We start from the raw sequence: 26417 nt of genomic DNA, 5'->3' as shown, positions 1-26417 counted from the left end.
CACCCCCTTTTTGAGGCACTGATCCTTGAAGATGTCTTGGATACTACAGAGGCTAGTACCCATGATGGAGCAGACTAATTTTTCACTCTCTGCAGCTTGCTTTGATCCTGTGCAGTAACTCCCCATACCAGCAAAATTATAGATGGCATTTGAGCTATGCTTAACCACACAGTCATGGGCGTAGAGAGAGTAGAGCTGTGGGTGAAACACACATCCCCACTTGAGTTCAAACTGTCTGTGTGTTATGATCTTTACTTTTTTGAAATTCATTTTTATCCAGGATTTTGGGATGTAGAGTATTTTTTAAAAATTTGATTAAAAGTTGGAAACCCATTTTAATTCCACGTCCCATTCCCATTCTGATATGTCAATCCATGGCTGCCTGTACTGTCAAGATGAAGCCACACTCAGGTTGGAGGAACAACCCCTTATATTCCGTCTGGGTAGTCTCCAAACTGATGGCATGAACATTGATTTCTCTAACTTCTGTTAATGCCCCTTCTCCCCTTCTTACCCCATCCCTTACTTGTTTTTATTTCCTCACTTTTTTTTCTTCTCTCTCTGTCCCTCTCACAATCACTCCTTGCCTGCTCTCCATTTTCCTCTGGGCTCCCCTCCCCCTTTCTTTCTCCCTAGGCCTCCCGTCCCATGATCCTTCCCCTTCTCCAGCTCTGTATCACTTTTGCCAATCAACTTTCCAGCTCTTAGCTTCATCCCTCCCCCTCCTGTCTTCTATCATTTTGGATCTCCCCCTCTCCCTCCCACTTTCAAATCTCTTACTATCTCTTCTTTCAGTTAGTCCTGACAAAGGGTCTCAACCCGAAACGTCGACTGTACTTCTTCCTATAGATGCTGCCTGGCCTGCTGCGTTCCACCAGCATTTTGTGTGTGTTGCTTGAATCTCCAGCATCTGCAGATTTTTTCATGTTTGCAATAATATATTCTAATTTATTTTTGATAACTGTGTAACCTATTATATTACAAAGGAAGCTAAGTTTGTGTAGCTGAATGCATGCAGCCTATATTTACATTCAAGTTTGGTATAGTGAACTTCGACATTTGAGAAAGCTTAATAGCAAAAAAGCTATAAGAAAGTCAAAACCGCACAGGAGAAGAGTGGAGAGGAGATTCACCAGGATGCAGCCATTTCATTTATGAGACAAGACTGAGTGAAGTAGGTTTGTTTTCCAAGGAGCAGAAGAGGCTGAGTGTCTACCTGATGGGTGTATATAAAACTGAAAGGTATAGATGGGGTAGATGGTAAGAAACCCTGGGGGTAGTTGAAATCTGGTTCATGTTGCTTGAGAAGGTGGTGGATGCAAGTCCTCACGTAACAGATACATTGGACAATCTTTTGAATCACCAAGGCGTAGTAGGTTATGAACCAAGTGCTGCTAAATGTGATTAGTATCTGTGATGACGGTTGGCATAGATACGGTGGATCAGAGGGTCTGTTTTGTACTGTACATCAATATGACTATAAATTGGCTGAAAAATGCTTGAATAGTAGAAGCTTGTAAAATTTTGTAGTGTAACCTTGATTATTCTTTAATTCTTGCTTAGAGACCAAAACAAATACAAGGAGGCAGCAAACCTGTTACATGATGCCTTAGCTATTCGGGAGAAGACATTGGGTAAAGACCATCCTGCGGTTTGTATTATCCTTTCAGATTAAGCTTGTGATTGTGTGCATTTTTCTGCATGGGAATGTAGAATAAAGTTTAAATATTTCTTGACGTTAAACCAACAGGGTGAGATTAACATCTACCATTCCTAAATGATGACCAGGTAGGGAGGTTAAATTGTGACTACATCTATTGGATCAGTTATAAGAATCATTATTTGCATAGCCTTGAACTTCTGAATGATCTAAAAATCATAACTGCCTGCAAAGAGCATTCAGGAGATCTCACATGATTTTTTTGCTAGATGTTGATATTTCTGACAGATAGTTACACTGTTTTGCAAAACACATATATAAAATACACCCTTTTTATTTCCTTGTATAATAAAATTAAGTCTGCTTATTTATAAGAATTGTCTTGTGATTCTTGAATTGGATTCTTTGCAGGTTGCAGCAACATTAAATAATCTTGCAGTACTTCATGGAAAACGGGGAAAATACAGAGAGGCTGAGCCCATGTGTAAAAGAGCTCTAGAGATCCGTGAAAAGGTTAGTAACAAGATAAAACAATCATGCTCTTTTAGATTAGCATTCCTTAAGTTATGGAAGAGATGTTGATGAGAATGAGTCAACGTGGGAACTTTTTTTCCTTAATTTTTTTTTGCTCAGCATAACAAAACTTTAAAATTACAGATTAATTTACATGTACATTTCTTCCCCTCACAAATACCAGCTATCAGAACATTTCCATCAAAATATAGACATCACCCCAACATCCTATACAAGAGCCCTTATTAGTATAGCAGACAGGTTTACATCTACATACTGCAAAAAGATTGCCATGTTTTATGAAAACTATTTGTTTTTGAGTGTACCATACATGTCAAAAAGTCCAAAGGAATCTAAGTGCGCATGCGCCAGTCGTGGAAGCAGCCTGTTACAGCTGTTCCGACTAGTTTTCTTACTTTTCCTACTTTTTTAACTTGCGTTATTTGTTGTATTTTTTTTCACGGTAACACATTGAAGCTGCACCCTCTCTAACATGCTGATGGAGAGAGTTTTATTTGGGTTTTTAGTGTTGGAAATAGTTACATTCGGACACGTCTCATTAGCGGGGCGGCAGTATGGTCACATTGTTTATTCCAGGGACCAGCTGATTGCGCTTATGCCAGCCGGTTTAGTGAACAGGGCTGCGGACACCCCTGTTGAAATCTGGAGGAAAACACACAGAGGATGCAGAGGGAGATCACAAAGGTGAGGAAAGAGGACCGGGTCGAGACAACAGAGACTTATGGAGAAGAGGAGTTCGGTGGGTAATAAAATGAACGAGTGGACGGCGCTAGCCAGGAGTCAGAGAACATTTCAGGAGTGCAGTGTTATGTGTTTTACTGAAACGGGGCTGCACGAGGACATATCCGATCAAAACTTTTCCATGGATGGCTTCCAGACTGTTCGGGCTGACCGGAAGTGCACTGAGAGCGGTATGTGTGAAGGAGTTGGGGGCTTGCTGTTCTGGTTAACAACGGATGGTGCAATCCTGGTCATATTACGATCAAGGAACGTGTTTGTAGCCCGGATATTGAACTTTTTGCTGTTGGACTCCGGCCATATTCCACCGAGATACAACACTAGGCGTCATGTGAGGTCGTTCCTGCCTGTGGCCATCAAACTTTGCAGCTCCTCCCGTGGAGGGTCAGACACCTTGAGCCAATAGGCTGGTCCTGGACTTATTTCCATCTGGCAAAGCTTGCATATTGTTTTTTGATTGTTTGTGGTTTTTGTATTGCTATATTTATGCTCTATTCTTGGTTGGTGCGGCTGTAACGAAACCCAATTTCCCTCGAGATCAATAAAGTATATCTATCTATCTATTCCATGATTAATTTACGCCAACCAAAAAGTCTGGGAAGAAGAGCTGGGAGTAGAAATTACAGGTGAAACATGGGAAGACATCTTTGATAATGCAAAGAAAATTTCAGTTTTTTAATAGAACTACAGCACTGCAACTCAAAATTCTGCGTAGAGTCCATCTGACTCCAGATCATTTCTCGAAATTTAAGATGGGGGTTTCTCCAATGTGTTCTAAATGTAAAGTAAATACTGGAACTGTCACCCACTGTTCTTGGACATGTCCCAAACTTCAGGCATACTGGAGTGATATTTTGGGTGAAGTGGAAAAGATTCTGAAGACAGAGCCTGAACTGGACCCAGTGTCTTTTCTCTTAGGCTTACCCAGCAGTCGTATTATTAATGCACATCAGAAAAAACTTTCTAACATCCTGACTTTCTGTGCGAGGAAGAACATTTTACTTTGTTGGATATCCGATAAGGCCCCTGGACTTTTTGGGAACTATTTTTGATGCCCCAAGCCATCACATTTTCACCAAGGATATCCAATCCCTCTACCCCCAGGCATTATCTTCCTCTGCCTTGCTGAACTTGTGTATTGAGCAATTTATCTTAATTCCATTCACTTCCTCTAGGTGTTGCTATGGGAATCCATAAGGCTGTAAGAGATGTCCATATCTTTGTGAGCACATGGAACATTATTTTTGGATTCCCTTTATTTTTTCTCCCTGATTCATGGATGGCTCATCTTGTTGTCACATTTTGCTCCTGCCTTTATATGATCCGTCTCTGATTCTTGCTCGTTTTTTTTCCATTTCCATTTGAGAGAATGGACTTGCAATATGTATCCATCTCAAAACCCACTGACTTCCACAGGTTGTAATGTGGAATCTTTTGAAGGGGTGGGGAAGGGAGTACCAGTAGCTTTATAAATTTAGGGAAAATAGAATCAAGCCAGGAGAGTTCTGTGGTTGAATAATGGGTTTTGCAGCACATTCCTGCTAGGGAATCTGAAGGCAAAAGCAGAAATAGGCAATGCTTAATTGAATAAGACAAACCCTGTAGAGGGAAGATCTCCAGATGAAATAGTCTGATATTTGTTGGGTGAGTTATGATTCAGAGATGGTTACAAGGAGGTGTCAGAGAGCTAGCATTGAGCCTCTATGTATAATAGGTACTGGCATGGATAGAAGGAACACACACACAATGCTGGAGGCAGTCAGCAGGCCAAGCAACATCTATGGTAAAGAGTACATTCAATGTTTCGGGCCAAAGCCCTTCAGCAGGACTGGAGAAAAAATGATGAGTACATTTAAAAGGTGGGGGGAAGGGAGGGGGAAAACACAAGGTGATGGGTGAAACCGCGAGGGGGAGGAGTGAAATAAAGAGCTGGTGAAAGGGATACAGGGCTGGAGAAGGGGGAATATAATAGGAGAGGACAAAGCCATGGAAGAAAGAAAAGGGGGAGGAGCACCAGAGGGAGGCAAAGATACTTGGTAGTGTGGAGGAGCAGAGGGATCTCAGGGTACACGTCCACAGATCCCTGAAAGTTGCCTCACAGGTGGATAGGGTAGTTAAGAAAGCTTATGGGGTGTTAGCTTTCATAAGTCGAGGGATAGAGTTTAAGAGTCGCGATGTAATGATGCAGCTCTATAAAACTCTGGTTAGGCCACACTTGGAGTACTGTGTCCAGTTCTGGTCGCCTCACTATAGGAAGGATGTGGAAGCATTGGAAAGGGTACAGAGGAGATTTACCAGGATGCTGCCTGGTTTAGAGAGTATGCATTATGATCAGAGATTAAGGGAGCTAGGGCTTTACTGTTTGGAGAGAAGGAGACATGATAGAGGTGTACAAGATAATAAGAGGAATAGATAGAGTGGATAACCAGCGCCTCTTCCCCAGGGCACCACTGCTCAATACAAGAGGACATAGCTTTAAGGTAAGGGGTGGGAAGTTCAAGGGGGATATTAGAGGAAGGTTTTTTACTCAGAGTGGTTGGTGCGTGAAACGCACTGCCTGAGTCAGTGGTGGAGGCAGATACACTCGTGAAGTTTAAGAGACCACTAGACAGGTATATGGAGGAATTTAAAGTGGGGGCTTATATGGGAGGCAGGGTTTGAGGGTCGGCACAACATTGTGGGCCGAAGGGCCTGTACTGTGCTGTACTATTCTACGTTCTAAAGAGATGAGGTGAGAGAAGGAAAAGAGGAGGGGGAATGGTGAAGGAGAGAGAGACATTACTGGGAGTTCAAAAAATCGATGTTCATGTGATCAGTTTGGAGGCTACCTAGATGAAATACAGGTTTCCCCCGCTATCTGAAAGTAGAGCGTTCCTATGAAACCTTTTGTAAGCCAAACTGGCGTAAAGCAAAGAAGCAATTACCATTAATTTATATGGGAAAAATTTTTGAGTGTTTCCAGACCCAAAAAAATAACCTACCAAATCATACAAAATAACACAAAACCTAAAATAACACTAACATGTAGTAAAAGCTGGAATGATATGATAAATACACAGCCTATATAAAGTAGAAATAATGTACCAGGATCGGGAAAACAGCGAGCACACTGGAAGGTTGAGTGGTGGTGGTGGTGATGGTATGTTAGGCTGAGTCGTCGGAGGTTGGGGTGGTGGGAGGTACAGGACACTGGAGTGTAGGAGAGAGAGGAAGAGGCGACTAAGAAAGACCACTTTGCTACTAGCAGAACAAATAGTAACATCGGCAGCTTTCAAAATTCTTTCTCTCTGCGTGTAAATAGTACGAATGGTGGATGCAGGCAAATTTAACGCACGCACAATGTCTTTCCTTCGTTCACCACGATCGAAACAATTAATTCCATCCAGTTTTACGCTAAGCGTAACACCCTTACGAGCTCTTAGGCTTTTCTGATACCTTTGGACACATCTTGCTAACAGATGCACAAAATAAATCGAGATAAAGCACAGACGCTCACAGACACAGTTCAAAGCTATGGCGGCTTGATGCTGAGTGTAGTTCCCAGGGAAGGAGCTTGGCGCCACTCTCGCTGCTCGGGATGAGTGCTGCCTCTATATCGGCTCGCTACAAAACAAACGCTGAACGCTATTTCCGCTTTTCGCCTTTTTTCGTAAAAGCATTAATATTGGGAAATAATGTTGGTCATTGTTTCAGAAACTGTGTAGAAATATTAGTGTTTTCTGCTTGCTTCAGGTGTTGGGCAGGGATCATCCTGATGTGGCCAAACAACTAAATAATTTGGCACTATTGTGCCAGAACCAAGGAAAGTATGAAGAAGTGGAGTATTACTACGAACGAGCCTTGGAAATTTACCAAACCAAACTTGGGCCTGATGATCCAAATGTAGCAAAGACAAAAAATAATTTGGTAAGACAAATGATCCATTATAAACTGTTCCATAGGAAACATAAAGAACACATGTTGCAATGAAAGCATGTCATGTTTTAAGAGACTATTCATCAACTAAAATCAAAGCCTTTCCTTTCAGTTCGGTGAATTTGGTTCAAAATCTTTACTCAATTCTACCCCAAACTTTGCAACAACCCATCTTATACATATTCTTGATTGTGGTTTTCCCCTTGAGCTTCATGCACAAATCCAACTGCGTCCTTCAATGCCTCCGGAACATAATAACTTCCTGAACTTTCTGATATTTTGAAACTAGCTAGTTATATCCAAGTTGTGGTTATACACCATAAGACATAGGAGCAGAGTTAGGCCATTTGGCCCATCGAGTCTGCTGTACTATTCAATCATAGTTGATCCTTTTTTCCTCTCCTCAACCCCACTCCCAGCCTTCTTTACCTTTGATGCCATGTCCAATCAAGAACCTATTGTACTCTACCTTAAATACATCCAGTGACCTAGACTCTACGATGCCTGTGGTAATAAGTTCCACAAATTCGCCACCCTCTGGTTAAAGAAATCTTGCCACATCTCTTTTTAAAATGGACGCCCTCTATCCTGAGGCTGTGCTCTCTTGTCCTAGACTCCCTCACAGGGGAAACCTTTTCCACATCTACTCTGTCTAGGCCTTTCAACATTCAAAAGGCTTCAATGAGGTCCCCCCTCATACTTCTGAATTCCAGTGAGTACAGACCCAGAGCTGTCAAAGGTTCCTCGTATGACAACCCTTTCATTCCCAGATCATCCCTGTGAACCTCCTCTGAACCCTCTCCAATGCCAGCACATCTTTTCTTAGGTGAGGAGCCCAAAGCTGTTCACAATACTCAAGGTGAGTCCTCACCAGTGTCTTATAAATCCTCAGCATCATATTCCTGCTATTCTAGGCCTCTTGAAATCATTTGCCTTCCTCACCACTAACTCTACCTGCAAGTTAACCTTTAGGGTGTTCTGCACAAGGACTACCAAGTCCTTCTACAACCTGCTTGTTTCCTCAACACTACCTGCCCCTCCACCAATCTTTGTATCATCTGCAAACTTGACAACAAAGCCATCTATTCCATAATCTAAATCATTGATATACAACATAAAAAGAAGTGGTCCCAACACCAACCCCTGTGGAACACCACTTGTCACTGGCAGCCAACCAGAAAAGGATCCTTTTATTCTCTCTTGCTTCCTCCTAACCATGCTCTATGCTCTAACCATGCCAGTAATATTCCTGTAATACCATGAGCTCTTAACTTGGTAAGCAGCCTTGTGTGTGGCACCATGTCAAAGACCTTCTGAAAGTCCAAATACACAACACAGGAATATATTGTAACACTTACAATACATTAAATAGTCAGATAAGCTGTTGATGCAGGCAAGTGGTTAGCCAGGACAGCAAAAAAAATAAAGCTCTTTCAGTAGTACCATGAGATGTTTTAATAATTAGAAGTGAAAAAAAAAACACTATATTACTGAAAGCACAAATAATTTTTAACAATGTTTACTTGTGCTGCCCTCAGGCCCATGTACACAAATAAGGATTCCTGAACAGATATCCCAGGGTTAGGGGTAGGGTTGGGATGTGCAATAAATGCTGGTCTTGCCAGCGATATCTATGTACCATAAAATAAAGTAAAACCTGTATCTGAAATTACAAATGGTATGGCTGATTGGAGTGCAGAATCTACACTAAGTAAGGTTTCAGCTCTGTACAGTGAACTCTGGGTTGAATGAAGTTGGATTTGGCTTGATACCTAAAGGCCCTGAATCCTCTGTATAACTTCCCACTGTTCCCAAGAAGCACAAGGAGACCTCAGTGGCAAGTACACCTCTATTATCGTAATGCTAAAACACCAACTCAGAAAGCAGGAGACAAGTTTTGGAATGAAATTTTGCCTTCTTACAAAGACTGGCAAAGCCTTTGAACAGCTTTTAAATATCCCTGATATTCCAAGAGATTTAAACTATTTTAAAATTGTTGAAAGCATCTGTCACCAAAAAGATTTTGGACTTATCTGGGTGTGTAACAATTCCTGCATTTTGACAGGAGGGAAAGTGAATCTATGGTGGAAAGCAAAACCTTAAACTGTGTAACAGGAAAAAGTAGAGTAAATTCATAAATAGTTGCAAAGATACATACACTTTGGATGTCCACCAAGTATATTAAGTGCAAAAGAAAGGAATTCCAAATCTGGATGTATATTAAACTTGTGGAGACTTCATTTGTCTATACTTGATTATTGTGCACAGGTCAGAAGTCCATCTTATAAAAAAGAAAAAAATGGGAAAGAAGTAATGTATAATAATTGAAGTAAGAGATCAGAATAATGAAAAAGACAGACTGAGATTCTTTTCTCCAGTAAAGTCACAATTGAGAGGTGACTTAATATACTTTGAAATTATGAATGAATTTGATTGAGTAGATGTAGGCAGAAGTTAGTTTTACTTTTGGAAGAGTCTTATACTAAAAGTCACAAATATAAGCCAGAAAGGTAACAGTGGCACTTGGAAAGTAATAAGAATTTGGAATTCATTGCCATTTGGGTTAATTATGACACTTGGCAACTATATTTAATGTGTTATTAGATACTGTATGTACACAAAAGAGAAGAAAACATGACAGGATTTTGAAATTTTGCATAAGAAATATAGACCCTAATCTTCCAGTATCTGCAGATTTTCTCTTGTCTGTGACCAGCATAGACTTATTGGTGAAATGGCTTGTTTCTGTGCTGTAAAGTCCCGAGTAATTTTATGTCCTACAGTAGCTAGCTGCATTAACTTTGATTTAGCTCAGTGAACATGCTTTTTGAGGCCTGAAACATAGCTGAAGGAGTATCCCGAGAGGATATCATGCAAAGAACCGAAATGATTTTTTTTAAAGTATCAAATTGTAATACTTGATACAAGGTTTTGAAGATTTATGAAGGTAATATAATTGGCTTGGTTCTTGTACTAATTTTTTTATTTGATTTATTCTGACTCTTCTCAATGCCTCTTTAGCAATTGCATTTATAGAAAATCAATGTGTTTAGCCAATTGATTTAATACATTGCAGCTTCTGTCTTCAAAAATTCCTACATTTCTGTCTAATAATACATTTTATACATTTTAGGCATCTTGCTATTTAAAACAAGGAAAGTTCAAACAAGCAGAGACATTATATAAAGAGATTCTCACACGTGCTCATGAAAGGGAATTTGGTTGTGTGGATGGTAAGTTGGTGATGACAGATTTTCTTTATTTTGAGCAGAATTTTACAAATGTCAATTAGAACAGTCAGCATAACCTAGGTATGAATGTTGCTTCCTTTATTTCTTCCTTTGTTTTAGAGAAATGAATAAGCAAGTTTCAAGCTAACAGGCAATAAAGAATAAATAAAATATAAAACAATTGGATGCTACCTTATGGTATATGTGAATTATAGTTTCTTTGTATTGCATACTCAATCAAATTAATGCTGTACTTTTGAAATATTTCTAAGTATTATAAAAGGTAAAATTATTCAAATGTGGGAAAAAGTTATAATTTGTGATTCCTTTTTGTATTTTTTCCAAGATGAAAATAAACCGATTTGGATGCACGCTGAAGAAAGAGAGGAACAATGCAAGGTAACAGTAAAACTTCATTGTTTTCAGTGGCTTGTATGAAAATATTTCAGTTTATAATGATAAAATAAATTAAAGTAATTTGGAATCTTTTTTCCTGTATTGAACATTATCCGTAGTCTAGAAAATGTATTATGTGCTCTGCATTTTAGATTGTGATATTCTTTGGTATCTTCTCTAAGGAAGTTCATTTAATCTAATTCAACTTGTAAGTATGAGGTTGGATGTTGACCCAGCCCAGAGTTGATGTGCATTGCCCCTGTACCCACCTGGTCCAGCTGAAGTAGGGAGTCATAGGTTAAGCCTCTGTCAGAACTGTTGACACATTTAACCCTATGGAACAAGGTTTTGAGAATATTTTCTTCTTTAATAGTGCATCCTTTTAAACATCATATAAATCTTTTCTCATAACTACTGTTGAAACTTAATTTTCTGTACTGTTGTATTGATTGTTTTACATACAAGCCTGACAGACATTGCACATACTAGATTATTGTACTCTGTTTAGGGGAAGCCTAAAGATGGCACCACATTTGGCGAGTATGGAGGCTGGTACAAAGCTTGCAAAGTTGACAGGTATGTTTTCATATTTTTACTAAGGAGCTTATAGTAAATAGAAGAGTATACTTTCTTAGTCTTGAGACTGTATACACCTGCTTAATGTGGAGTTCTGAATACAGGTCTTCCCCGGGTTATAAGTGCCTGACTTATGTACACTTGTACATATGACCTATTGTTTGGGAGATCATAATGGATTTGCTGGTTACTGTGGGACTGCTGCATTTTCTGCTGGGTGGGAATGGGGCATTTCCTGGGTTCAGCCAATATCAGTCTAAGCCCTGCTTCTGAATATACCGACCTAAGTGCTGCTTAAATGATAAAATTGTACCTGCCTCAGCCACTTCCATATATTCACAATGAACTGTGTGGGCGGGGGAGGGGGTGGAATGTCTGCTCTAAATCTTACCTCACTCACTCGACATCTATTCCCCTTAGTCTCGGAGTCCCTTACCCTGGGGACTGCTACCAACCACCTTATCTATACCTTATAACACAGTACTCCACGCAGCCTCACTGTAGACAAATTTCCTGAATGGCCTTTTTCAGTGCTAAATGATCCTATTATTCTCTGACTCTGAAAATAAATTTCACAGCTATTTTAATTGTCGAGGGTATGTTGGACTCTATTTCTCTTGGTATTAGATCTATAAAAGGCAGAATACTTTTCAGATGTGAATTTTTTTTTGAGAACTTTAATTTGTTTATTTCCTTTTTTACTCCATAAAGCCCAACAGTGACAACAACTTTGAAGAATCTTGGGGCTCTTTATAGACGTCAGGGCAAGTTTGAAGCGGCTGAAACACTTGAAGAAGCAGCTCTGAGATCTCGTAAACAAGTAAGATGAGGTGTTAAACATTTGTGCATTTTAAGAGGAACAATGTTATTTGAATCATAGAATTAGGAAATTATAGAAGAAACTGTGCCTCCAGGCCATCATGTCAATAGTCCTTATGTGGCTTGACAGTTCAACTATTTGTCCAGGTACTTTAATGTTCTGGAAGTACTTTGGTAAAGCCACACTTGGAGTATTGTGTGCAATCTGATCTCCCCATTACAGGAGGTAGGTGAAGGCTTTGGAAAAAGCACAGAAGAGATTCACTGGATGTTGACAGGATTAGAGGGTATAAACTATAAGCAGGGATTGGATAAACTTGGGTTGTTTTCTCAGGAGCATTGGATGTTGAGGGGAGACCTGACAGAAGTATATAAAATTGAGAGGCATGGATAGGGTAGAAGGTCAGAATCTTCTTTTCCTAGGGCAGAAATATTTAATACTAGAGGACGTGCATTTAAGGTGCAAGGGGGCGTTTAAGGGAGACTTAAGGGATAAGATTTTTTTTAAACATGCCTGAAAAGGGCTGATGGGGGATGTGCTAGAAGCAGATATGATAGTGATGTTTAAGTGGCTATTAGAAACATGAACATGCATGGAATAGAGGGATATGGATTATGTACCGGTAGAAGACCATTGGTTCAATTTAGCTTTGTGTTTGGTGCAGTTACTGTCAACCAAAGGGCCTGTTCCTGTGTTCTACTATTCTGTGCTCTATGTACCTGCCTCTTCCACCCACTCATTCCTGAAACACTCCATCCCAGGCAATATCTTGGTGAATCTCCTCTTCATCGCAATTATTATTTCCCATGGTGAAGCTCTCAGTATTCCAGCTGTGCCCTAATGGGCTGGGTTCAGTTGACAGCACTGCCATTTCTAAACCAAAGTGGTACAGGTTCAAGACTTGAGTACTGAATCTAGGCCAAGGTACCAGAGGTCTGTCTTTCACTCATGATGAACGATGTGCCTGTAAGGATACATACATGGAACTATTTTGAACAGTTGGAAAGAATTTTCTCTTGTACTGTGGGTAACATTTATCTTTTAGTCACCATAACTAGAACTAATTATCTGGTCACTATCAGAAGTCATGAAAGGTATATTACAAATGCAAATGTTTTGTTTTAAATGTTCCATGTATTCATATGCAATTTTGTGGTGTATTTACATTATACCTTTATTCATGTTGTTTCTGGTTTCTTTATAAAATCTTAATTACTGGCAGTTTAATATAATTTCATATTATTGAAAGTATTTCAATTAAAATAAATACCTTTGTTCCTCAGGGTCTTGATAATATCCATAAACAAAGAGTAGCTGAAGTACTTAATGATCCTGAAAGCATAGAGAAAAGAAGAAGCCGTGAAAGTCTAAATGTAGATGTGGTAAAATATGAGAGTGGGCCAGATGGTGGCGAGGAAGTGAGTATGGGCGTAGAATGGAATGGGGTAAGTACAGTACACAGTCCACAAATCAGAGAGAAATCTTAATATTGATACATTAGTAAAAGGACAAGAATAAAAGTTTTCTTTCATTAAGATAATATTTTTTGTGGTTAAATTGGCAATGTTCTAAGGTAAAATAATTAGATTTACATTCATGTGAGTTTAAGTCTTTGGAACTCTGCCTTAAAGGATTGTTGAAGCTATCATTTTTACATCTCTACATTCAGAATCCAGAAATTTTCTGCTATTTGAGTTAAATACCGTAGTGGATATAAAATGGTGCCAATTAACCATGCAGATTTCTATTACTGAGGTTGTGTGATGTGATAGAAACTATAAGTAATGCAGAGATTTGGATCCTAACTGACAATTTTAAATATCTCTCTGAGTGCCTTTTTAAATTGATTTAAGTCTGATCCAAGTAGATATTATGGCACAATTTATTTTTAAGTATAATACAAAGTATTTAATGTATTCCAATAAAGTCAAACATTATCAAAATAAATAACTGGATTTGTTTTATACAATTACCATTTGCAAAAAGTCTTTTCACTTCAGAAGATTTCATCTTGTAAATAAGATCATTGTAAGTATTCTATAGGCTCCCCAATGGCAATAGAAGGGCAAATAAATAAGATGTTGGAAAGCTGCAAAAATAGCAGGGTTGTTGTCATGAGTGACTTCAACTTCCCTAATATTGATTGGCACCTCTTTTGTGCATATGGGTTAGATGGGGCATAACTTGTTACGTGTGTCCAGAAAGGATTCCTGACACAATGTGGACAGGCTGACTAGAGCAGAGATCATACTGGGTCTAATATCAGGCAGTGAACCTGTTTAGCTGACAGATCTCTTGGTGGGCGAGCATTTTGGAGATGGAGACCACAACTCCCTGACCTTTACCTTGGTTATGGAGGAGGATAGGAGCAGATAGTATGGAGGAGTGTTTATTTTGGTGAGGGCTAATTACGATAGTATTAGTCAAGAACTTAGAGCATAAATTGGGAACAGATGTTCTCGGAAGTGCACAGCAGAAATGTGAAGATTGTTTAGAGAGCGCTTGCATGGTGTTCTGGATAGGTTTGTCCAATTGAGACAGGAGAAATGTGGTCAGGTTAAAGAACCATTGTTGACAAGAGAGGTAGAATACTTAGGCAAAAGAAACGAGGAAGCAGTCTAGGCTTTGGAGTGAAGGTTTTTGAAACAAAAATCGTGTAGGACTCTTGAAAATTGTAGAATGTCCAGGAAAATAGTTAAGATGGGTGAATTCCTGGGGCCAAATGACATATGACCATAAGCCTTAGTACACAAATAGGCCATTTGACCAGTTGGGTCTACTCTTCCCCCTTGATTATGGTCAATTTTTTCCCCCTCTTAATCCCATTCTCCTGCTTTCCTCCTGTAATCTTTGATGTCCTTGTTAATCAAGAATCTATCAACCTTTGCTTTGAACGTACCCAATGACTTGGCTTCCACAGCTATTGGTGGCAATGAATTCCACAAATTCACCACCCTCTGGCAAAAGAAATTCCTTCTCGCCTCTTTTCCAAAGGGATGTCTTTCTATTTTGAGGCTGTGCATCTTGTCCTAGAATCCCACTACTGGAAATACCTTCCCTATGTGCACTCTATCTAGGCCTTTCAATATTCGATAGTTACAATGAGATCCTCTCCTCAGACTTCTAAACTCTAGTAAGTACAGGCCCAGGGCCATCAAATGCTCCTCATTTGTTAATCCATTTACTCCTGGGGAATGACTTTGTGAGGGTAGATCGTGTCTCAGAAACCTGATTGAGGTTTTTTGAGGAAGTGATTAAACAAATTAAAGGTAGAGTCATGGATGTGGTGTATATAGATTTTAGTAAAGTTCTTAATAAGGTTTCTCATGGTAGGCTCATCCATAAAGTCATAAGGCATGGAAGCTTTGCTACATAATTTGTAATTAACTTCCCTACAGAAGGCAGAGAGAGTGGTAGCATATTTTACCTGGAAGTTGGAGACTGGTAGTATTCGACATGGATCTGTACTGAAACCCCTAATTTTTTGTGATGTTTATAAATGACTTGGATGATGAAGTGAACTGGTAGGATAGTAAATCACAAACATGACAAAATCTGCAGATGCTGGAAATCCAAAGAAGCGCACACAAAATGCTGGAGGAAATCAGCAGGTCAGACAGCATCTACAGTGGGATAGTAGGTTTACAGAAGACTCAAGGTTTGTGGTGTTGTGGATAGTGATGGAAGTTGTCAGAGGGTACAAGGGGATATAAAAAGGGTGCAAAGCTGGGCAGAGAAGTGGCAGATGGAGTTCAATCTGGAGAAGTGTGAAGTCATGCACTTTGGAAGATTGAACTTTAAGGTGAAGTAATAGGTTAATAAGAGCAGAATTGGGCCATTCGGGCTGATTTATTTTTCCCTCTCGAGTGGCAGGATTCTTAGTAGTATAGGGGAATGGAGGGATCTCGGGGTCTAAGTCCATTGATCCCTCAAAGTTGATAAGATGTTGAAGGCAAATAGTGTGTTGATCTTCATTAGTCAGGCAATTTTGTTCAGGAGCTATGAGGTAATGTTACAGTTCTATAAAACTCTGGAAATGATCTGTGCAGAATGCAGAGGATGAGGGAGAGGAGGTAAAATGTGTTTTGTGGTAGGGTCCTGTTGAAGATCACAGAAGTTGTGGAGAATGATGCGCAAGATGTGGAGGTTCATGGGGTGGTAGGTGAGAACAAGAGGAACTTTATCCTTGTTAAGGCAGGGGAAGATGGGGTGAGGGTGGGTGTCTGGGAAATGGAGGAAATGCAGGTGAGGGCAGTATTAATACTGAAGGAAGGGAAATCCTGTTCTTTGAAGAAGGAAGACATCTCTGTCCAGGAAATGAAAGCCTCATCCTAGGAGCTGATGCAGCGGAGACAAAGGAATGAAGAAAAGGGAATAGCATTGTTACAGGAGACATAGTGGAAAGAGATATAGTCAAGATAAGTTTGGCATTTGGTAGGTTTATAAAGATATCGGTAGACATTTTGCCAAGATGGGGACAGATGGAGAAAGGGGAGAGAGATGTCAGAAATGGACCATGTGAATTTAAGGGCAGGGTGGAAGTTAAAGGCAAAGTTAATTAAATTGTTGTGATCAGCGTAGGTACATGAAGCAATACCAATGTAGTCATCAATGTAGTGCAGAAGGATTGGGGAACATTACCAAGAAAGCCTTGGAAATGGACTGTTCCCTATAACCAACAAAAGGTAGGCACAGCTGGAGCTCATGCAGGTGCCTATTGGAGGAAGCGGGAGGAGCTGAAAGAGAAATTGTTGAGTGTGAGGACAGTTCCAGCAGAAGGAGGATGGTGGTGGTGGTGGGGAACTGGTTGGGTAGCGAACATGCCTTATGAAAAAAATATTGAGCAAACTAAGCTTTATTATTGATTATGAGACATGCCAAAGGACATACTGTTAAAGTAAGTGGAGGAAAGCTTTGGGAAGATGTCAGAGGTGTTTTTTTTTTAACAGAGTGATAGACTTGTCAAACACACTGACAGGGATGGTGGTAGAGGATGATATAATAAGGATATTTAAGAGACTCTTAGATGGGCACATGGATGGAAGAAAAATGGACTATTATAGGTTATTAGGAGGGAAGTTTTAGATTGATTGTGGAGTATGTTTATATAGGTTGGCACAACATTGTGGGCTGAAGGGCCAGTACTGTTCTCTGTTGTGTTGCATTAAAGTTTGTTTATTGCAATTGGTACTAACTAAAGATTTAAATTCTTTTTGATGTTCTAAAAATGCCATTTAGAGCCACAGCATCCTATAGAAACAGGTCCCACTGTCCACCATGCCCATGCCAACTATCAAGTACCCATCGACAGTGGCATGCAAAAGTTTGGGCACCCCTGGTCAAAATTTCTGTTACTGTGAATAGCTAAGCGAGTAAAAGATGACCTGATTTTCAAAAGGCATGAAGTTAAAGATGACACATTTCTTTAATATTTTAAGCAAGATTACTTTTTTATTTCAATCTCTTACAGTTTCAAAATAACAAAAAAGGAAAAGGGCCCGAAGCCCATTCTTCCTTTGCAAAAGGCTTCTAGTTCTGTGAAATTCTTGGGCCGTCTTGCATTCACTGCTTTTTTGAGGTCTATCCACAGATTTTCGATGATGTTTAGGTTGGGGGACCGTGAGGGCCATGGCAAAACCTTCAGCTTGTGCCTCTTGAGGTAGTCCATTGTGGAATTTGAGGTGTGTTTAGGATCATTATCCTGTTGTAGAAGCCATCCTCTTTTCATCTTCAGCTTTTTTACAGATGGTGTGATATTTGCTTCCAGAATTTGCTGGTATTTAATTGAATTCATTCTTCGCTCTACCAGTAAATGTTCCCTGTGCCACTGGCTGCAACACAAGCCCAAAGCATGATCAATCCACCCCCCCGTGCTTAACAGTTGGAGAGGTGTTCCTTTCATGAAATTCTGCACCCTTTTTTCTCCAAACATACCTTTGCTCATTGCGGCCAAAAGGTTGTGGCGACCCACTTCCTAGCACACACGAACCGGCACACGAAACAGCGCGTGCAGGCAGAGGGCTGGTCCCAAAAAGGGCGCCTGGCCATCTTCACCAGCAAGAGGAAAATCCCGCGCGTGGAAAGGGTCTGGGAATATGCATTCCCCACAGCAGTCCCGCCCAGGGAGGGCGGGAACGGGAAGGCTTTAAAACAGGTCGCGAAGTTTGAATAAATCTCTTTCATCGCAACTCTAACTCACTGACTACGTGTGGTTATTTTAGCGCTGTGTGTAGCACACCACTACAATTGGTGACCCCGACGGCCCAAACGATATTTGGACCAGAGATGACCGACGCCACATCTGTTCACGCAGTTTCGTTGAAACTGCCAAGCTTTTGGCTGCTGTGGCCCCGTTTATGGTTCAAACAAGCAGAAGCTCAATTCCATATTCAGCAGATAGCCTCGGAGTCCACCCACTACTACTATGTGCTGAGCTCCCTCGACCAGGAGACAGCTGCACAAGTTGAGTTTATAGAGTCACCCCCGGAGGACAGCAGATACACAGCATTCAAAGCCCTGCTCATAAGGACTTTCAGAGCTTAATGCACCTGGATGGTTTGGGAGACAGGCCGCCGTCAGCACTAATGAACGAAATGCTGGCCCTGGCTGAAGGACACAAACCCTGCCTCATGTTTGAGCAGGCATTCCTAGAGCAACTGCCCGAGGACATGTGCCTGCTGCTGTCCGACGCAGATTTCAGCAACCCCTGGGAGGTGGCGGCCCAGGCTGATGCACTGTGGAATGCCGGGAAAGAGAGGGGCGTCCGGTGCACGGATCACCAAGCCGTGTGCCCAATGGCAGACCCGACCAGGCCCGGCAGCAGAGCCTACAAAACCCGGCGGCGGGTGTGAGGAGCCCAATGAACAATGGTACTTCTACCACCAGCGGTGGGGTACAGAGGCCTGCCGCTGCAGACCACCCTGCAAATTCCTGGGAAATGCCAGGCCGCTGATGGCTACGGTGGCTGGCCATCAGGACAGCCTCCTGTATTCTGGGACAAGCAGTCGGGACGCTGCTCTTTGGTCGACACCGGAGCGGAGATCAGTGTCTTACCTCCAACGAGTTACGACACCTGCAACAGAGAACCACCCTGAGGGCTGCAAATGGCAGCACAATACGAACCTACGGCACCCGCACAGTGCGGCTACAGTTCAGCTCCAGCTGGTTCACATGGGACTTCACACTGGCTGCCGTGGCCCAACTACTCCTGGGGGTGGATTTTCTACGAGCCCACAGCCTGCTGGTCGACCTGCAAGGGAAGCAATTAGTCCACGCCAAGACTTTTCAAACGTTCTCCCTGGGTGAAGCAAAGTTGCCAGCCCCACACCTGGACTCCATCATGCTGTCCGACGACAAATTCACCAGGGTCCTGGCGGATTTCCCATCAGTACTGACACTGCAGTTCACGGCAGCCATGCCCAGATACGGAGTACTGCACCACATCCCGACCCAGGGACCACCCCTCCACACCCGTGCTCGAAGGCTTCCCCCGGACAAGCTCCGAATGGCGAAGGAGGAGTTCAAGAAGATGGAAGAATTGGGGATCATACAACGGTCCGACAGCCCATGCGCCTCCCCCCTGCACATGGTGCCCAAGGCAACGGGGGGCTGGAGACCATGCGGTGACTACCGCAGACTAAACGAGGCTACAATGCCAGACCGCTGCCCTGTGCTGCACATTCAAGACTTCGCAGCAAACCTACACGGCGCAAGGATCTTTTCCAAGGTAGACCTCGTCCGGGGATATCATGAAATCCCGGTACATCCAGACGACATCCCCAAAACAGCACTCATCACCCTGTTTGGACTTTTCGAATTCCTCCGAATGCCGTTCGGTCTAAAGAATGCCGCACAGACATTCCAGCAGCTAATGGACACGGTGGGATGTGACCTGGACTTTGCATTCATCTACTTGGACGACATCCTCATAGCCAGCAGTAGTCGTCAGGAGCATCTGTCCCACCTCCGCCAGCTCTACTCCAGCCTGAGCGAATTCGGCCTTACAATCAACCCAACCAAATGCCAGTTCGGACTCGACACCATCGACTTCTTGGGCCACAGGATTACTAAAGACGGGGCAACCCCGCTGCCCACCAAGGTAGACGCAGTCCGCCACTTCCCTCGACCCTACACAATCAAAGGCCTGCAGGAATTTGTGGGTATGGTGAATTTCTACCACCATTTCCTCCCCTCAGCAGCCCGAACCATACGCCCCCTGTTCACCCTGATGTCGGGTAAGGGCAAGCACATTACCTGGGATGAAGAGGCTGCAGCCGCTTTCGTTAAAACCAAAGAAGCCTTGGCAAATGCCGCGATGCTAGTGCACCCCAGAACGGACGTTCCTACTGCCCTCACGGTGGACGCATCCAACACAGCAGTCGGTGGAGTGCTGGAACAACTCATCGAGGGTCACTGGCGACCCCTGGCTTTCTTCAGCAAACACCTACGACCACCTGAATTCAAATGTAGTGCTTTTGACCGGGAGCTATTGGCACTATACCTAGCAATCCGGCATTTCAGGTACTACTTAGAAGGTAGGCCCTTCTTACCTTTGTGTTCATGAAGGTGTCTGACCCCTGGTCGTCCCGCCAGCAGCGACATCTGTCCTACATCTCCGAGTACACGACGGACATCCGGCATGTCTCTGGAAAGGACAACGTCGTGGCGGACGCACTTTCCAGACTGACCATACAGGCCCTGTCCCAGGGGGTGGACTATGCAGCGCTGGCAGAGGCACAGCAGGCAGACGCTGAGATCCCCAGTTACAGGACTGCAGTCTCCAGTTTGCAGCTCCAAGACCTCCCCGTAGGCCCAGGTGAGAGGACCCAACTATGTGACGTAGCTACCGGCCAACCCCGCCCCGTCATCTCAGCAGCCTGGCGGCGGCAGCAGGTTTTCAAATCCATACACAACTTAGCGCACCCCTCCATCAGGACAACAGTCCAGCTGGTCGCCAACAGGTTCATGTGGCATGGACTTCATAAACAGGTCAGTGAATGGGCCAAAACATGCATGCAGTGCCAAATGGCCAAGGTGCAGCAGCACACCGAGGCTCTGCCGCAGCAGTTCGATCCCACCAGCCGGAGGTTCAACCACATTCATGTGAATATCGTGGGGCCCTGCCAGTGTCGCAAGGAGCATGGTACATCCTAACTATGATAGACCGGTTCACCAGATGGCCAGAGGCGGTCCCGCTCACCAACACCACCTCTGAATCCTGTGCCCAAGCACTGATCGCAACCTGGGTAGCCCGCTTCGGGGTACCAGCCCACATTACCTCCGATAGGGGCGCCCAGTTCACCTCCAGCCTGTGGTCAGGTATGGCCAGCCTTTTAGGAACACAGCTACACCACACAACTGCCTACCACCCACAGTCCAACGGACTAGTGGAGCGCTTCCACCGTCACCTGAGGTCAGCTCTCATGGCCCACCTGGAGGGGCCTAACTGGGTGGACGAACTTCGCTGGGTCCTGCTCGGAATCCGCACAGCGGCCAAAGAGGATCTGCACACCTCGTCGGTCGAGTTGGTGTACGGAGCACCCCTGGTAGTCCCTGGAGATTTCATACCAGCCCCAAGGGGGCAAGAGGAAGAATCCGCAGCAGTCCTGGACAGACTACGTGAGAGGCTCGGTAACCTGGCCCCCATCCCCACTTCACAGCACGGACAGAGCCCGACCTGCGTACCCAAAGACCTACAGAACTGTAAGTTTCTTTTTGTACGACGGGGCGGACACCGGGCACCGCTACAGCGGCCCTACGAGGGGCCGTTTAAGGTGATCAGGAACAATGGGTCCACGTTCGTGCTGGACATTGGGGGGAGAGAGGAGGTTTTCATGGTGGACCGACTCAAACCGGCCCATGTGGACTTGGCGCAGCCGGTCCAGGCACTGCAGCGCAGGGGCAGACCACCCAAACAGAGGCCGATCCAGACTGTGGACATTGGGGGAGGTATCGCCGGTCCTGGGTGGGGGGATTTTGTGGCGACCCACTTTCTAGCACACACAAACTGGCTCACGAAACAGCACGCACAGGCAGAGGGCCGGCCCCAAAAAGGGCGCCAGGCCATCTTCACCAGCAGGGGGAAATCCCGCATGCGGAAAGGGTCTGGGAATAGAAACATAGAAACATAGAAAATAGGTGCAGGAGTAGGCCATTCGGCCCTTCAAGCCTGCACCGCCATTTATTATGATCATGGCTGATCATCCACCTCAGAACACCGCCCCAGCCTTCCCTCCATACCCCCTGACCCCCGTAGCCACAAGGGCCATATCTAACTCCCTCTTAAATATAGCCAATGAACCGGCCTCAACTGTTTCCTGTGGCAGAGAATTCCACAGATTCACCACCCTCTGCATGAAGAAGTTTTTCCTAATCTCGGTCCTAAAAGGCTTCCCCTCTATCCTCAAACTGTGACCCCTTATGAGATCCCCCAATATGCATTCCCCACAGCAGTCCCGCCCAAGGAGGGCGGGAACGGGAAGGCTTTAAAGCAGGCCGCGAAGTTCGAATAAATCTCTTTCATCGCAACCCTAACTCACCGACTACGTGTGGTTATTTTAGCGCTGTGTGTAGCACACCACTACAAAGTTCTATTTTAACTTCATCATTCAACAGGACTTGTTTCCAACATGCATCAGGCTTGTTTAGATGTTCCTTTGCAAACTTCTGATGCTGAATTTTGTGGTGAGTACGCAGGAAAGGTTTTCTTCTGATGACTCTTCTATGAAAGTCATATTTGTGCAGGTGTTGCTGCACAGTAGATTAGTATACCACCACTCCAGAGTCTGCTAAAACTTCCTGAAGATCTTTTGCAGTCAGACGGGGTTTTGATTTGCCTTTCCAGTAATCCTACGAGCATTCTCTGGGAAAGTTTTCTTGGTCTTCCAGACCTCAACTTGACCTCCACCATTCCTGTTAACTGCCATTTCTTAATTACATTATGAACTGAGGAAACGGCTACCTGAAAACACTTTGCTATCTTCTTATAGCCTTCTTCTACTTTGTGGGCATCATTTATTTTAATTTTCAGAGTGCTAGGCAGCTGCTTAGAGGAGCCCATGGCTGCTGATTGTTGGGACAAGGTTTGAGGAGTCAGAGTATTTATAAAGCTTTGAAATTTGCATCACCTGGCCTTTCCTAACGATGACTGTGTACAAGCCATAGCCCTAACAAGCTAATTAAGGACTGAGACCTTGGTAAAAGTTATCTGAGAGCTCAAATCTCTTGGCGTGCCCAAACTTTTGCATGGTGCTCCTTTTCTTTTGTTTCACTCTAAAATTGTACAAAACAAAAATAATACACTAATCTTTCTTAAGCTGTTGAAAACAATGTTTCATCTTCAACTTTATGACTTTTGGAAATCAGTTCATCTTCTACTCACTTAACTATTCACAGTACCAGAAATTTTGACCGGGGTGCCCAAACTTTTGCATGCCATTGTATACTAATCTCACTTCCTTCAAATGATTGTGTGGAAATCTGAGTTTGAGGAATTTGGTATTGAGAGCTTTTCATTAAATTTTACTGTATATTAGAGTACAAGTCCAAAGATGGGATTGAATATTTCCCTTCCCTATGATTCCTTGGACTGAAGGTGCCGTTATTGATTCTTCGGTATGCTGGTTAAATTGGAAGAGAAATAATTGAACTCTGACTTGTGCATTCTTGAAACCAGATATAAAGCAAATTGACAGGACACTGGGAATACTTGGTTGAGTACTCTATTGCTGAACAGTTGATGATTTCTTGGGGGGAGCATTATATTGTTAATTCATCATGAATAGGCTTAAATGGTCTGAGAAATAAATTGTGACAATGCTATATGGTTTGGCAGATTTGTTCTGGCTAATGAATTGATAAAATCATAGGAATTGGTGACACAGAACAAGCCTTTCAAAAATGGAAGCAACACAAATAAAAGTTGTTGGTGAACGCAGCAGACCAGGCAGAATCTCTAGGAAGAGGTACAGTCGACGTTTCGGGCTGAGACCCTTCGTCAGGGCTAAGTGAAAGAAGAGCTAGTAAGAGATTTGAGAGGGGGAGGGGGAGATCCAAAATGATAGGAGAAGACGGGAGGGGGAGGGATGGAGCCAAGAGCTGGACAGTTGATTGGCAAAAGGAATATGAGAGGATCATGGGACAGGAGGCCTAAGGAGAAAGAAAAGGGGGAGGGGGGGAAAGCCCAGAGGATGGGCAAGGGGTATAGTGAGAGGGCCAGAGGGAGAAAAAGAATGTGTGTATATAAATAAATAACAGACATCAACTGTCTTAACTTCACCACACCTTGTTCCCATTCCAACCTCGCTCCTTCCGAACGCTCTGCTCTCCACTCCCTCCGCACTAATCCTAACCTTACTATAAAACCCGCTGATAAAGGGGGCGCTGTTGTAGTCTGGCGCACTGACCTCTACCTTGCCAAGGCACAGCAACAACTTGCGGATACCTCCTCTTACTTACCCCTCGATCATGACCCCACTAAGGAGCACCAGGCCATTGTTTCCCGCACCATCACCGATTTTATCCGCTCAGGGGATCTCCCATCCACTGCTACCACACTTATAATTCCCACACCCCGCACTTCCCATTTCTACCTCCTACCCAAGATCCACAAACCTGCCTGTCCAGCTAGACCCATTGTCTCAGCTTGCTCCTGCCCCACCAAACTCACTTCTGCATACCTTGACACTGTTTTATCCCCCCTTGTTCAATCCCTTTTTTACCTATGTTCGTGACACTTCTCAGGCTCTGAAACTTTTCGATGATTTTAAGTTCACTGGCCCCCACCGCTTTATTTTCACCATGGATGTCCAGTCCCTATATACTTCCATCCCCCATCAGGAAGATCTCAAAGCTCTCCGCTTCTTTTTGGATTCCAGACTGAACCACCACTCTGTTCCGTCTAGCGGAATTAGTCCTTACTCTTAATAATTTCTCCTTTGGCTCCTCCCACTTCCTCCAAACTAAAGGTGTAGCCATGGGCGCCCGTATGGGTCCCAGTTATGCCTGCCTTTTTGTTGGCTTTGTGGAACATCTTATGTTCCAAACCTATTTTGGTATCTGTTCCCCACTTTTCCTACGCTACATCGACGACTGCATTGGTGCTGCTTCCTGCACGCATGCTGAGCTTGTTGACTTCATTAACTTTGCCGCCAACTTTCACCCTGTCCTCAAGTTTACCTGGTCCATTTCTGACACCTCCCTCCCCTTTCTAGATCTTTCTGTCTCTGTCTCTGGAGACAGCTTATCTACTGATGTCTACTATAAGCCTACTGACTCTCACAACTATGTGGACTATTCCCCTTCTCACCCTGTCTCTTGCAAAAATGCCATCCCCTTCTCGCAAATCCTCCATCTCCACCGCCTCTGCTCTCAGGATGAGGCTTTTCATTCCAGGATGAAGAAGATGTAAAGAAAGGGGCTTCCCTTCCTCCACCATCAACTCTGCTCTCAAATGCATCTCCCCCATTTCACGCACATCTGCTCTCATTCCATCCTCCCACCACCCCACTAGAAATAGGGTTCCCCCTGTCCTCACCTACCGCCCCATCAGCCTCCGGGGTCCAACATATTCTCCGTAACTTCTGCCATCTCCAACGGGATCTCACCACTAAGCACATCTTTCCATCACCCCCTCTCTCCGCTTTCTGCCGGGATCGCTCCCTACACGACTCCCTTGTCCATTCGTCCCCCCCATCCCTCCCCACCAATCTCCCTACTGGCACTTATCCTTGTAAGCGGAACATGTGCTACACGTGCCCTTACACTTCCACCCTCACTACCATTCAGGGCCCCAGACAGTCCTTCCAGGTGAGGCGACACTTCACCTGTGAGTCGGCTGGGGTGATATACTGCGTCTGGTGCTCTTGATGCGGCCTTCTATACATTGGCGAGACCCGACGCAGACTGGGAGATCGTTTCGCTGAACACCTACGCTCTGTCCACCAGAGAAAGCAGGATCTCCCAGTGGCCACACATTTTAATTCCACGTCCCATTTCCATTCTGATATGTCTATTCACGGCCTCCTCTACTGTAAAGATGAAGCCACAATCAGGTTGGAGGAGCAACACCTTGTATTCCGTCTGGGTAGCCTCCAACCTGATGGCATGAACATTGACTTCTCAAACTTCCGCTAATGCCCCACCTCCCCCTCGTACCCCATCCGTTATTTATTTATTTATATACACACATTCTTTTTCTCTCTCTCCTTTTTCTCCCTCTGTCCTTCTCACTATACCCCTTGCCCATCCTCTGGGCTCCCCTCCTCCCTTTTCTTTCTCCCTAGCTCTCTTGTCCCACGATCCTCTCATATCCCATTTGCCAATCTCTTGGCTCCATCCCTCCCCCTCCTGTCTTCTCCTATCATTTTGGATATCCCCTCCCCCTCCCACTTCCAAATCTCTTACTAACTCTTCCTTCAGTTAGTCCTGACGAAGGGTCTCAGCCCGAAACGTCGACTGTGCCTCTTCCTAGAGATGCTGCCTGCCCTCTGCATTCACCAGCAACTTATGTGTGTTGCTTGACATTCCAGCATCTGCAGATTTCCTCGTG

At 43.7% G+C, this 26417-nt stretch overlaps 1 protein-coding gene across 7 annotated transcripts in view; it reads left to right on the top strand.

The window, feature by feature from the left end:
- The window catches only part of klc1a (kinesin light chain 1a), a 113637-nt gene that overhangs the window by 48822 nt on the left and 38398 nt on the right, over positions 1-26417 (top strand). For all 7 annotated transcript variants that reach the window (XR_011887407.1, XR_011887411.1, XM_072270022.1 and 4 more), the window contains exons 6-13: positions 1564-1651; positions 2072-2173; positions 6665-6838; positions 9981-10080; positions 10424-10476; positions 10982-11049; positions 11761-11869; positions 13153-13314. Coding sequence is in view for 5 of the 7 variants with exons in the window: in XM_072270022.1 (XP_072126123.1) it covers positions 1564-1651; positions 2072-2173; positions 6665-6838; positions 9981-10080; positions 10424-10476; positions 10982-11049; positions 11761-11869; positions 13153-13314 (856 nt within the window). In the remaining 2 variants the exon portion in view is untranslated. The remainder of the gene's footprint in view (positions 1-1563; positions 1652-2071; positions 2174-6664; positions 6839-9980; positions 10081-10423; positions 10477-10981; positions 11050-11760; positions 11870-13152; positions 13315-26417) is intronic.

The sequence above is a fragment of the Mobula birostris genome, chromosome 1, assembly GCF_030028105.1.
Source record: "Mobula birostris isolate sMobBir1 chromosome 1, sMobBir1.hap1, whole genome shotgun sequence".
NCBI classification, from domain to species: domain Eukaryota; kingdom Metazoa; phylum Chordata; class Chondrichthyes; order Myliobatiformes; family Myliobatidae; genus Mobula; species Mobula birostris.
This window is presented reverse-complemented; position numbering and strand designations above follow the sequence as displayed.